Source organism: Trachinotus anak, unplaced genomic scaffold, assembly GCF_046630095.1.
Source record: "Trachinotus anak isolate AG129_WGS33_773 ecotype Australia unplaced genomic scaffold, CSIRO_AGI_Tana_v1 ptg000011l, whole genome shotgun sequence".
NCBI lineage: Eukaryota > Metazoa > Chordata > Actinopteri > Carangiformes > Carangidae > Trachinotus > Trachinotus anak.
The window spans coordinates 26,369,278-26,383,211 of NW_027273862.1; the positions used below are offsets into that span (position 1 = coordinate 26,369,278).

At 40.9% G+C, this 13,934-nt stretch overlaps 1 protein-coding gene across 2 annotated transcripts; it reads left to right on the forward strand.

Moving 5' to 3' along the window:
- Positions 1-6,997: 6,997 nt before the first annotated feature.
- Positions 6,998-11,785, forward strand: LOC139628360 (carbohydrate sulfotransferase 1-like). 2 transcript variants are annotated; one of them, XR_011692756.1, is made up of 3 exons: positions 7,047-7,390; positions 9,172-11,129; positions 11,567-11,785. XR_011692756.1 is itself a non-coding variant. In XM_071489992.1 (2 exons), the coding sequence occupies exon 2, from the start codon at positions 9,218-9,220 to the stop codon at positions 10,502-10,504; it is 1,287 nt and encodes a 428-aa protein (XP_071346093.1). In that variant the 5' UTR covers positions 6,998-7,390; positions 9,172-9,217; the 3' UTR covers positions 10,505-11,785. The 2 variants fall into 2 exon arrangements, 1 of the variants encoding a protein (XP_071346093.1); XM_071489992.1 differs by having other exon boundaries at positions 6,998-7,390; positions 9,172-11,785.
- The last annotated feature ends 2,149 nt before the right edge of the window (positions 11,786-13,934 follow it).

Sequence of the window (13,934 nt, forward strand, 5' to 3'; positions counted from 1 at the left end):
AGAAATGGCAAGCCCAAGTCAGTGCATTGCAGTTTATTTTGAAGGGTTCAGTACTACCCCAGTTTACTGTCTACTCCACCTGCTATCAGCTGGCCAGTGGCTGTAGTCCACCAGCCAGCCAACCATCCAGCGCTCAGCACACCAAATGATTAAGGGCACAGGATAAGGATAAAGATGTGCCCGACTCATCTGAAGCTCTCGTTAATCTGCTGTTGGCAGTGGAGTTTGTATTGCATTAGCATTATTACAGCGTGTATCTGCTGGGTACAGGAGGTGGGGATGTCCGTATCTGGTACTGTGAAGGATGGAATGGGGCTCACCGAGTAAAATATGGTAATTCCAACTTTTGGGTTGACTTAAATACCTGGTGGTGTGGGACATGTAGAGGATATTTAAATGAGGAAACAGAGTTGTCTTGAAAATTTGCAGGATTTGTGATAATGAACATATTTGCTTGTGGCTAGGGTGCTGCTTTGGATACAGCCATGATGCAGAGATTTGCAGTGGTCACTTCAATTTAATTGTGGATTAAGAGCATTGATTTATGGTATGCAGGGGGGGTCTCTGGTGGCTGGATGTCCTGAGGATTCTTCCAGATGTTTCTGTAGCTCCATGCCAATGTGAATCATTGGAGGCCACAGGAGCCCAGTATTTGCTTTATATTACTATATTACTGCAACATCCAGGAAAACTTTCTATGGAGATGCTTTCCCAAAATAGTAAGAGGTATAGTTGCATATCCTTCTGTGCAAACAAATATTCAAGTGACAGCACTGATTTGTACCAGTTTTCTATTCCTGGAGGCAATTTGGCTGTATGCACAACCCAGACCTTAACTAACCCTAAAACTAAGTCTTAACATGACATTAACATGGTTCTACTTTTTGTGTTTACTGAATTTGAGTACCTAAATGGGATGTGAGCCCCCACATTGGACTGTGTGAGCAGATTTGTGATCCTGCTTGTGATTATACAAGTACCCACATATACACATACACAAACACTTAAATAACACTTTATTTGTTTAGTTTGGGAGATGTCCATTTATTTGACTATTTTAAGACTTTGTTATGCAACATATAAATCATTAATTGCACTATCACAGCTGACAAATTAGCTGAACGTCATTGTTAAAATTTTAATTAGACTTGATCTTATGTCACAGCACTTTGCAAACAGGAAAGAGTTGTACTCTTTTATAACTAGAATTAGCTTGGCATTAGATAATGAGAAGAAAGAAAGGTAGAAACTCACTTCTCAAGTGACAAACTGGCTCAAGATTTTCATTGCAGCTGACTGTGGTTTATGTGTGTCTATCTGTGTGTGTGTGTGTGTGTGTGTGTGTGTGTGTGTGTGTATGTGTGTGCAACCACTGTATGTATGTTTCAAACGTCAAACTGTTATTTTTACCAAGGCTATGAAGTCGTTCATCAAATCTGGGAGCCCATACATATGGATGCATGGAGAGACGGGATATATTTTGTCTATTTGATTAAGGAGACCTTTGACAAAGGAGCCAGTACAGCAGACTGACAGCCAAAGCTCTGTGGGTTTACACTGCATAAAGCCCATCCTGAGGGACCTACATCTAGTTGGAATTTCAAGCAGCACGGGCCCATACAGCAGTCGCTCTACTGCTGGAGAACTGACGAGATGGGCGCTTTTTCAGGTCACTTACATATTCAGTGTAGGGGATGCAGATTTGGGCAGTTCTTGTTTGTGGTGAATACCAAACAGTGACCCAAAACCTATTCTCTTCATCAGGATGAAGAAGCATGACAAGCTCTTGCAACGGGCAAGGTGCTGTGCCGAGACAGAAGAGGAGCCTCCACCAACCGACCGAGTGTATTACTTTGGCAAATGAATGTAATTGCAAAGAAGGCACTTAAATACCCTCCTTTACTGACGCAAGCAGCAATTAGCAACATTTTGGTCTGGTTTCCAAAACATACGGTAATGGCACTATCCAAATCACAAAATAGCCACGGTGGTGGAAGTGTAATTGGAAACCACAATTACAAACATTAAAAAAAATAACACAAAAAAAACCAAACTCTAATTAACTTTGTTAGAACACATGGCTAGATGGACAGAATGAAACTGAAATGAGACTGAAAGGAACAAACATTATCAGTTAATCAAGCACCCAGTGGGAATTTGTTTCAAAGGGAAATCTTCAGTGTATATAGACTAATCATGGTCCTTGTGTTAGAATTAAATAAGTCATTATCTTATTATTTTCTAGTTATAATTTTATGACATCCATTTTATTTTTTTTTAATGTTGAGCGTGTAGTTGACAAAGTAACACACAGACAGAACTGAGAGGTCAGAGAAAAACTGTGCTACAGTGGAGTTGCACACAGAGAGCTGGTCTGTGCACCCTCGAAGCCCGTGGGGCCTCACTGGACTGTAGATCTCTGCTTTCCCTCAAAGCTTAAATGACGAGAATGATTGAATTGCTTTTAGACAAATCAATGCTCAGTTTCAATACTATTGATTGACTTGTTTGATAAAATTCGAGTAGAACCAGCCTCACCCTACAAAGCTGCAGTGGTCACGGTCGGCTGCAGTTCAGGATTGTAATGCTACTTCTCCTGTGAGTACAGTACATTTTTGCAGTGTTAATGTGGCTTTGGATGATTTCTCGGAGTTTGAACAACATCAGAAGCCTCCATAACTTAGCTACTTAACAGTTAACCCTATATATATATATATATATATATATATATATATATATATGTGTGTAAATGTTGTATCTCATGTGCTTTGTTAGGACTCACAAAATGCTCAACATCCACTCACTGCACATGTGACCTTGTGAACTGGATGGTCAACAATGAGAATATAAATGAATGAAGTTCATATACTGAATAAAATAAAATATTATTTTATCCGCTCCCCCCCAGTGTTGTGCTTTAAGAACAGTTTTGTGAATGCATTACTTTGTTGTTGACATGAAATCACATACAGCTGTTGTTTTATTTTTTTGAAGGAATTTTTGGAGGCTTTAAGATTTTATAATGTGACAAGACACAGTTCACTGCAATGGGAAGGACAATATCAGAGGGATAATTGAATTTTGGATTCAGTTTCCTTCACAATAGCCTGGAATGTTAATGTCCATAGATTATTATTATTATTATTATTATTATTATTATTATTATTATTATGTACAGCTCCGTAAATGACTGCAGTCCCTCGTGAGAAAATCACTCTGGTGCTGTCTGGGAAAATGTTATATCTCCAAAATCTAAAGTTGTGAAATGTAAATTCAAAATGTGTTTGTTTTTTTTTTGTTTTTTTTCCTGGACAAAGAAAGATTTTTCATCCAGTAGAAGAATACATGATCAAATATGTACACACTTGCTAAATGTGTGGTTGGAGATACCTCTCTATACACACAGGTTTTTCATACTTTGAGGTGCTCTGTGTTCTGCCTCTTCCTATTTCTTAAATAAGAACAAGACAATCCGTGTGTGTGTGTGTGTGTTCCAAGATGTAAGTGGAAAATGCCAGACACAAAAACCCAGCTTCTGTCATCATGTGCATACTGGCATAAAGATGACGGAGAGGGAAGAACAAAGCCAGCATCCCCACCCCCACCACCACCACCACACACTTTATTTAGTCTTCTGTGTTATGAATCTATTACAAATCCTTTTGTAGCATGGTCAAGAAGAATACTCTTATGTGATAAAGCGCTGAAAGGCTATCGCACTGCAGCAGATGCCCCCCTTTCAGTGTGAGAGTGTGTCCCTTGACAAGGCTTCCACAAGCTGGGTTCATTGACATCAGCGCTCTGGGGACAGCCATGGAATCAGAGCCGTATAGCTGCTGCATCACCAGCCTCTCTTTGGAACTGCTACAAACTCGTCCAAGGGCCTTTCATCTGCAAGGTTAAGACAATACCCGGGCAACTTCAGAGCATCCAGGAAAGGGCAAATAAATGTGACTGTAAACACACACTAAAGGAGATGCAATCAAAGACCTGCTGGGCAAGACAATATCCTTTTGATAGTACATGCAGTCTCTACAAGTGAGCAGTATGTTACGTGTTATCCAGGGAACAGTCTGTGACACCATCCTCTGAAGAACAAGTCGTAAATGAGACATGGAATGTAATTTGTAAAATATATGAAGTATTGTACTTTTGTACTGTTTTGAGTCATTCAAGTTTTCCCCTCTACTTACTTTGTATTTTTACTTCACTGCATTTCAGAGATAAAATTTACTTTTTACTCCTCTATAATTACTTAAAGTGGTGGTGGTGATTTTTGCTCGGCAAGATCAGCCATTATTCTGCTTATAATACAGCAGTGCTACATCTTCAGATTGGAGACTGCAGTGAGTCGCTACTGGAAAGCGATGAGATGGTCTGGGGCTAGCTGGTTAGCATGCTAACCTCAGGAGAAGAAAGAAATTGACAGAGACAAGAATTAATGTTGCCGTCGCTTTCTCTGCTGCTGGAGACAGCTCTTGGTGGGTAAAGTAATGAAGTTTGATGATGAACTTCCAATGTTTGCTCTAGACTGGTAAGGAAACAGATGTTAATGCTTATATGTAGCAATTACAAATTAATTACCATGCATTTCTTTGTGCATTAAGGTTTTACATACAAAACAATCTTAAACATCATAATGCAATGTTGTAGTTAAAATGACACATACATGTGCAGCATATAAATGTCTCTGACATTGAAATTAATCTGAAAATGTTAAAATGCTGGGTACATGTTAGTGGATTTTTTTGTAATAATAATAATAATAATAATAATAATAATAATAATAATAATAATAATAATAATAATAATAATAATAATATAATGAAGAAAAAAACATTCTGAAAGAAGCCATTCCTCATAAGTACCTTCACTTTGTGTTGCTGTTGCAGCTAGTTGTAAATGCATTTGGGGAAGCTATACTCTATAGCTTTATACTCCCACACACCAGTGGCTACTTCAGAATACAATTTAAAAACAGCCACTGCTACTTTTCATTGACATTGCACAGTTCAATTTCATATAATATATAGTTTAAATAGTTGTCCAGAGGGCTTAAATGTTGGTGAGTCAGGATCATCTCTCCACTCTTCATATTAACTGGCCCAGCTTTGCTGTAGCAAGACTCGATCAGTGTCGCTGGAAGTTTTCCAGACTAAAATTGAGCTTGCTAAGATTCAGATTGGCTTCACAAGGCTGTTCATCACCGGTGTAAAATAGAGTTGGTGACGTGTCAGTCCGTCAACATCCAGAGCCTCTGGCATCTCAGGGTGAATCTCACTACCTCTGCCATTGAAATGTGGGAACCAATTCTCCTTGGTCTTCCATCATGATAGCCTGTCTGCTGGATTCACAAGTTCCTCAAATAGGTCCACTTCCCCCTGAAAGCAAAGCCAGACTACATCTCATGTGCTCAGCCTCTGGTGAGAGATTTAAGTCTGGAATGCATCCACTTGTGAATCAACTGAGCGAAAAAGAGAAACTCTGCTGTAAAAGAATCAATATCTAACCATGAGAAAAGGGCACGTTTGGATCTATGCAGCCGCTAGTTTTGTTTACTGTAATCCTTCTTTGATATATTTCACTATTATCATGCAAAAAAAGCCTGTCATGTATAACTTATTTTCATTTCATTGCCAATTTAGCATTCTGTGCCCCTTTTGGTTATTGAAACCCTTTTAGAGCTCCACAATGCTAAGTAGTCAAATTGAAAACAAGATGGCTTTTCTGGGGATGGTGACATTTGAGAGAATTGTGACTCAGCAGTGACAATAAATCTTTCATGGTGGGAAAAAAAGAATAGAGAATTTTATAAGTCAGTCACATTAATGTCCCCCTTGATTTATAAAATGATAAGTAACTAATGACATTAGTGGTTAACAAATCATTTACTAATTCTTCAGTTTAAAGCTATTAATAAGTAAAGTTCTGGGTTGCCAGTTTGTGAGTAATTCCTTGTGCTTTTAAGTCATTACTACTAAAGTCACTAATCAAGGATAACAAGTGTCTCACTCTTCTTGTGAAACATTGGGTCTGCAGTTGTAAATGTTAATAAGTCATTAATAATAAGGGTCAGAGGTTTCTGACTTTCTATTGAGCCAACAGCAAAAGTTAGTAAGTCATCCAGTAATCATGGACGTTTGAGTGGCCCTGAGGGCTCATCACTTTCTAGTGTCCCCTCACAACACAACGAAAGTGAAAATTAGCAGCGCGTGTGTTGTCAAATTGATGAAGATATTTTCTGACTTTCCTTGTGTTTTGTCTATTTGCATGTGTCTTCTTAAGTTGCAGTGTTTGAACTCCCTGGGCCACCATACTCAGGTCTCTAACTGAAAATGCTAATAAGCTGTTAATTGATGGATTTTGATGCAGATGAGCTGCAGCACTTGTCTTCAGATGTGCTGTCTTATCAAAAGTATTGGGACAGTTCTGCTTTGTGCATCCCTCCACTGTTTGTTCCTTGTTTCTAAAGCTTTCTGTGTCTTGATTTTTTCGGTTCTGCTTCCTCTCGGACAGCCTGCTACTTTGCGCCCTCATTCCTGTTCATTACCGGCCCACCCACTCCTGTATCAATAACTGGGCTGCAGATGCCCTGGAGACAGGCTTTGCAGAATCACAGAGCCCGGGGCGCTAATGTTGATGTGACGAGTTCACCTTAAAGTCAGAAGAGAGACAGACTGCGGGTGACATGCAGCCTGCCAGGACTGGTGAAGCTACAATAACCTGCAGGAGGCTCTCATGGGGGAAAGAAATCACAAAGAAGCAGTTTCATGCAAAACAATCCAACATGTTAAAACAATTCATGTTGAAAAATGTTGGTGGAATCACTGATTGGATGAGAACAGCGGTTATGCCTGAAGAGGAGGAGGAGGAAGGGGCGGGTCTGGGTGTGTGATGTGGCAGGCAAGAGACTGGGGATGCTGTGTGTGCGTGTGTGTGCGTGTGTGTGTGTGAGAGAGAGGAGAGAGAGAGAGAGAGAGAGAGAGGCAGGTGGAAAGGGGGAGGGGTCTGGGGTGGTCCAGACAGTCGGTCCTTGTGTACCTCACACACTCGCAGCCGCTGCGCATCATTTAAGGGAAGCACGACTGTCGCTCCCCCCGGTCAGTCTCAGCGCCTGGTTACTTCATAACAATAATAACAACAACACAGCCGCTTCAGCCTTACTCCACCACTTCTTTTTCTCCTCTCTGTCTCTGAAGCCGGCCGGTTCACTTCAGCCCTCTCTCGCACCATCACCGTCATATGGGAAATACAGCGGCTCTGCCCGGCGCATTTATTCTCCCCTACCCGAGAAGAAGCGCACGGTGGAAAACGTCTGAGGACTAACAGGAAACCAGTCGTGATTCATGGACGCACAGCGCATCATGGGAATACTACAACTACCAACAAGGTATTACGGTATAACAAGTGTGAATTTGTTCCATAACACTCCCGTGCCATAGGCTTTTTGTTGCATACAGTGGTGTTTTGAACACTTGCGGCTGGGTGGGATGCGTTCATTTGTTCTGTGGTGTCTTATCGCAGCAGTGGTGAGGATATCTGCATCGCGGAAAATCTCCTAACCTGTTCCCGCTGCAGTAGCCTGTACAGTCGGCTTTTTCCATTCCAGATGTCTGTGAGAGGGAAGCATTGATGCTCTCTCTAAAACATAAGTCTCCTGTGTTGCTCTCGGTGGCCACATAAGCCTGTATTTTGTATTGTCAGAGTATAAAGCAATCCGTCAACATTGTCAGCTCCCTCACACTAACAGGAGGCTGAAGTCTCTCTATGCGGGGTGGGGGGTGGGGGGGGGTGGGGGGGGGGGGGGGGGGGGCGGTGGAGGATTTTTTTATGGAGCAGTTCCTTTATTTTGTATCTATTCTCATTTGTATTTAAAGTACCTCCACGTTGTTCACTGGAGTCAAAAGAGACACCCTGATGCATCATTTCTTTTTTGAGACCTTGCAAGTCTCATGCATGGCTTCTGAAGTGATAATAGTGAGCCTTCATTTAACATACTCCATACAAAAAGCTCTAAGCTGTATCAAGGCCCCAGAATACAGTCTGATACTGCAGTGATATTTGGAAAAAAAAAAAAATCAAGTCCTGAATGGGACGCATCTTCTCTTCATCTAATTCTTCACTTCACGCAGCATCATTTCCCCTTGACATGACATTGGCAGTGGAGCTTTAAACTAATGTTTACCTTTCTGCACTGGATCATACTTTTTTTTTTCTTGATAAGGAAGTGGAACACTGCACGATGCTTAGACTCTCCAATCAGGCCAAACAAGGTCCTTCAATTAGATGCAGACGTGATTGAGCCACAGTGAATATGGGCTGTACTGCAGTACAGTGTACTTGGTAAAATATTCTGTGTCCCTTGTAAAGATGATATGACAACTTTAGGTCTATTTTGAAATCAAAAAGTTATATATATCTATTATTACAATGTTTCTAACATTCAGGTAAAAGCTATTTTAAACAAAACATTGCTACAAACAAAACGTGTCTTGCCATTTTGAGACACTGTATACAGTCTGTCTTATGCTCCACTCCACTGTGGTCTGGGCTCTCACACGGCTGTGCATGTATTTTTTGGCAGTCGCTGTCAGCTGATTGGAAAGCAACCAAAAGTTTGGAGCTCAGAAGTCTCCTCTTAATCTGTTTTAATTTTCAGAAATTAGGCTGTAGCAGCGTGAGGAGAAACGGGAGACAAATTGAATGATTAAGTCACATCATTCTGTCTCATGGCCACACTAACCTTTATTAAGCACCACTCTTGTTCTTCTCTTATTCAGTATACAGTTAATCGTCAATCCTGCTTTCAACACAAGGACCAAAGGGAATGAAAATTTAGCCTCTTGGCCCCTGTTGTTAATAAAATATTGCCTGCATAGTGCTCATAATCAACCCACTGGTGACTCACCCTCAATGCAACACAAGTTGTCCCACTGTTAATTGATATATTTAATGGGCTGTATTATATATTCATATTGTATTGTATTGTAATGTTCTCCTTTCTTCACTGTGCTGTGCCCACTGTAGTGTCTAACACGTAATATCTATTGTCATTATAACTTATCTATCCGTGTGTTTAAAAACCTGTTGAAATATATTTTTAGAACTGAACTGAAATAACAAATAAAATCATTCCTGAGAATAAAAAGAGAAAAAATTCTTTGTTCACAGGGAGGACCTGGCATGGACCGTTGTGTCTAAATGAAGTGGTTCAGCCATGCAATGTTCCTGGAAGGCAGTGATTCTGCTGGCCTTGGCCTCCATTGCCATCCAGTACACGGCCATCCGGACACTCACCTCCAAGCCTTTCCAGCTGTGCCCATTGCCCAGCCCCCAGAACTGTGGTCTGGGAGGCCAAGAGACAGAACCTCCCTTTGAGCGGGGAGCAGCAGGCGGTGGAGGCTGCGATGACTACCCTTACTTTTCCATCAATGCCACACGTAAAACGCACATCCTGGTCCTGGCCACCACCCGTAGTGGCTCCTCCTTTGTTGGCCAGCTGCTCAACCAGCACCAGGAAGTGTTCTACCTGTTCGAGCCTCTCTATCATGTTCAGACCACACTGATTCCCCGTCTGTCACACAGCCGCAACGCTGCAGACCGGCGCGTGATGCTGGGCGCCAGTCGAGACCTCCTGCGCAGCCTGTACGGTTGCGACCTCTATTTCCTGGAGAGCTACATCAAGCCGACACCCACAAACCACACCACAGATAAACTGTTCCGTCGTGGTGCCAGCCGAGCATTGTGCCAGCAGCCTGTATGTGATGCCTTCGGTCCTGCTGATGTTAACGTGGAAGAAGGGGACTGTGTTAAGAAATGTGCGACTCTAAACATGACCTTAGCAACAGAGGCATGTCGCGAGAAGCGGCACGTGGCAATCAAAATCGTTCGCGTGCCGGAGATCGGAGATCTACGTGCTTTGGTGGAAGACCCACGGCTGAATATTAAAGTGATTCAACTCGTCAGAGACCCGCGTGGTATCCTGTCATCACGGATCGAGACCTTCAGGGATACCTACCGTCTGTGGCGTATTTGGAGGGCCACAGGGAGAAGGCCCTATAATCTAGACTTGAGTCAGCTTACAGTTGTCTGTGAAGACTTTCTCAGTTCTGTTTCAACCGGCCTCAGCCATCCCTACTGGCTGAAAGGGAAATACATGCTGGTTCGCTATGAGGATTTGGCTAGAAATCCACTTCAAAAGACAAAGGAGATCTATGACTATCTGGGGCTGCCTATGGATAAAAACGTGGAAGACTGGATACATGCAAACACCCGGGGCAGCAACGAGCCCTCAGCAAAACACAAGTTTGGTACAGTGAGGGATTCAGCAGCTAATGCGGAGAGTTGGCGTTTGAAACTGTCTTACGACATGGTAGAATACACACAGACTGTGTGTCAAAAAGTACTACACCAGCTGGGATACAAGGCTGTGAAATCAGTAGAGGAACTGAAAAATATGTCGCTCTCACTGGTACAGGACAAAACTTTTGTACCTTTTTTGTAACAAAGATAGTTCTCTAACGACTATTTTTGATATATTTATAATTGTTGCCTTATGAGTTCCTTAGTTTATTGGTTTTGTTTCTGTAATTTTGTTTCTTCAAATTTGCACTACACTTTCAAGATTTTGAATGCACAGAGGGAACTATGGATGATTCCCCAATGTTACAGAACAGCACACTTTAAAACACAAAGTCATGAAACAAGCTAGTTTACAAATGTCTCATCTCTAGTTTTTCCATCCATAGAACCAGGACAAGGCACTGTCTCCATTAGTTTCATGTACGGAAGCTGTTGTTTCAACAAAAGTAAAATGTTGCCCTTCAAAAACATGGGATGGGAGTTGGGAGGGTTTTTTTTTTTTTTTCAAAACTGTGATGGCAAATTTGGACTGTACGAGCCCTACTGTGCAATAAATAGTGAATGTCACTGTCAACCTTTACCACTATGGCATTTGTATCCATGTGGGAAGAGAAGAGATGCTTCTGACAGATGCCACACTTGCAAAGGATAATTGCAGACAATTAATAGGCTCTCAAGTTAAAAGGACAGAATCCCACTGGAGGTCACGAGTGTATCATCAGAGGATTCACAACCATCTGTGATAGACAAACGCACACTAATGAGAGGTAATGCTGAAATCTTCATTACTGTCTGTGTTTAGGGAATAAATCATATTTTTCAAGATGATTACAGCATTAAAAACATGGATGTAGGACATTATGTACGTTGTAATCCAAGCAGGCACGGAAACATTCAGATGAGCTTTATTTGTCAGTTTTATTTATTACTTTATTATTTATTTAGCAATTTTTAGAATCCATTTATTCGAAATCATTCAGTGTGAAATTTACACTGACTTTTTTTTTTGTTCATGCCACTGTCATCAATTGATGAAAAAGTAAAATACTCCCTTGTTTTTATGTTATCTGTTAGGACGGTATGGAAACATCACACAACAAAAAAAAAAAAATATCTGCCAGGTAAAATAACACAGCTCTTTAGACAGTGTTTATCTTCCATATAAAAGCTTAATAACTGAGGACGATATGTCTTTGTACAACAGGTTGCACTGCAGACTCGCATTTTTTCAGGATGTGTGGGTAACGTATACTGTACAACTCAACCACATTCACAAATGATATCTACACTGTTCACATATAAAGAGTATTAAAGGAACGACTGTACATAATCTGGGACAAATCCTCTGATCATTGTAGTAACAGTTGGTATGCTGTTTCAACCAGGTCAAAGGGTCAATACCATGAAATACAGTGTCACCATCGTCTGATGCAATGTGTCCTTTGTTGTCCTATTCCTTCAGATAAGGCTGAACAGATTGTACAGTTACAAAAGTATTGAACAAAATGTTTGTTTAAAAAAAAAAAAAAAAAAAAATTCGGCTCAGAAGCAGGCTTTTGGTTTTCTAATTTAACTCACATAACATTTCTAAACTCAAGCACAAAAAATCTAAATGATAACTAGATATATTTGATGTAAAATTATCCATATTATAAGCTGATATTGATGGACTCTTGGTGCAAAAATAGATATGGATCCAACCCCCCCCCCACACACACACACACACACACACACACACACAGTGACAAACCAGCACAAAGTAGTATGCTGGCAAACATTCTCAGTTTTTATGTGATGGTGTATTTACCTACTTATACAGGAGGATAGTTTGGCAAATTGTCTCCCCAGTCATTGTGCAGTATACAGTGATCATTCCATGCTGTGCACTGTATTTCTAAATCTCCCTCTGTCACTGTAACAGCTTAAATTGAATGTCAGTTTGCATTATACGGCACAGACACTGTCAGGAATGTGCTCACAAAACGCAGCTGCAGCTATAGAATACAGAGTAAACATCCTGTTAAAGTGATACTGGTGAACATGTTGAATTTAAAATGCCACACACAAGCAAGGCAGGTTATTTAGAGGCAGAATTAATTATTGTTACTGCTTAAGTACAAACAATGTCAATGTGTGAGGGAATAAATGAAATGGGCCCTCATGAAATGATTAAATAGAAAACAAACACACAAAAAACAAGTCTGGTTTTAAAGATCCTCCATTATACCATGAACCTCACCCCACCATGAAATTCATTCAGTGGAGGTGTAACAACTGTAGATCTAATAAACGTGCAGGTACACCCACAGTAAAGATCATAGTAGTGTCAGTCCTCAACACATAAAATAATGTCAACGTTTTTGTCTTTTTTCGTTATTTTTTTTTTACCCTGTGATTTCTGACAGTTAAGCCTTTTATAAACCTGACTTTGAATTCTGATTTCCATGATGCCTAACTGTGCAGCCGAATAACATGGGGCAAAAATGCTTATTGATTTTCATGCAGTGACCACTTGTTTACCCATAAGATAGCAACCCTGTGAATGGAGCATCACACGCCCTGGCTCATCAGTATTGGTGACTGGATGTCCATTGAGATGCAGAGCACAAACCTTTGATCCTCCTCTGTGCTGAGGCTGGAGGCAAACTCTCTCTCTCTTTCTCTATACCTCTCCCTCTCTCTCTCTGCCTGTGCTTTCTCCATCATCCACCTCGATCTTTTTTTTTTTTTTTTTTTTAAGAGATCTCAGGGGATTGTTCCTTTACTTCAGTGCTCAGTCTCTGTTTTTCACTTTACCTCTGAATCTTCTGGATGTGCTTGGCATACTTTTAATTTTAAAACTGAACTCTGCTGCAAAGCTGCACATCATTTCTCTCCGCAATTAAAGGAATAGTTTGGGAAATGTGCTTATTCACTTTTTGTCAGCGAGTTCTGTGAGGAGATTGATACCACTCTCACGTCTGTACATTAAATACGAAGCTACAGCTAGCAGCTGGTTGGCTTAGCTCAGCAAAACGGACTGGAAACGTGGGGAAACAGCTCGCCTGACTCTGTCTGATGATAATATGCCAGACTGTTCCTTGGCTAGTTTCCCCGTGTTTGTCCTGTGCCACGTTGATATAATCAGTTGCGGATTGTAGCTACATATTTACTGCACATACATGAGAGTGGTATTGATCTAACTCGGGCAGAAAGTGAATGAATGTATTTCCTAAAACGTCAGACTGATCACAGGACAAGCTGCTGTGTGACAGTCTCTCTTTAACCTGATCATAGCGCCATTGAATTTAAATTTATTGGCTTTAATGGATTCAAGAATGTATCAGCAGCCATCCCTGAAAAGTACATTTGAACTTTGTCTTTGCTGGGTCATTTATATCTCATTTACTTATTGTTAAATAATTAGCACTAACATCATTGGACAGTTTGTCAATAGTCCTGCAGTTGAGTGATATTCTAGCTGAACGTGCACACTTCTGACCTAACGCTCTTAATTAAACTTAATTTGGCTCCTTTCTTCTAACGCTGGACTGTGACAGTTTGGCCTGACCCCCGCACACAGTTTGCAGCCT

Coding starts and splice junctions, on each gene's coding strand:
- LOC139628360 (XM_071489992.1), top strand. CDS start 9,218: ATGCAATGTTCCTGGAAGGCAGTGATTCTGCTGGCCTTGGCCTCCATT.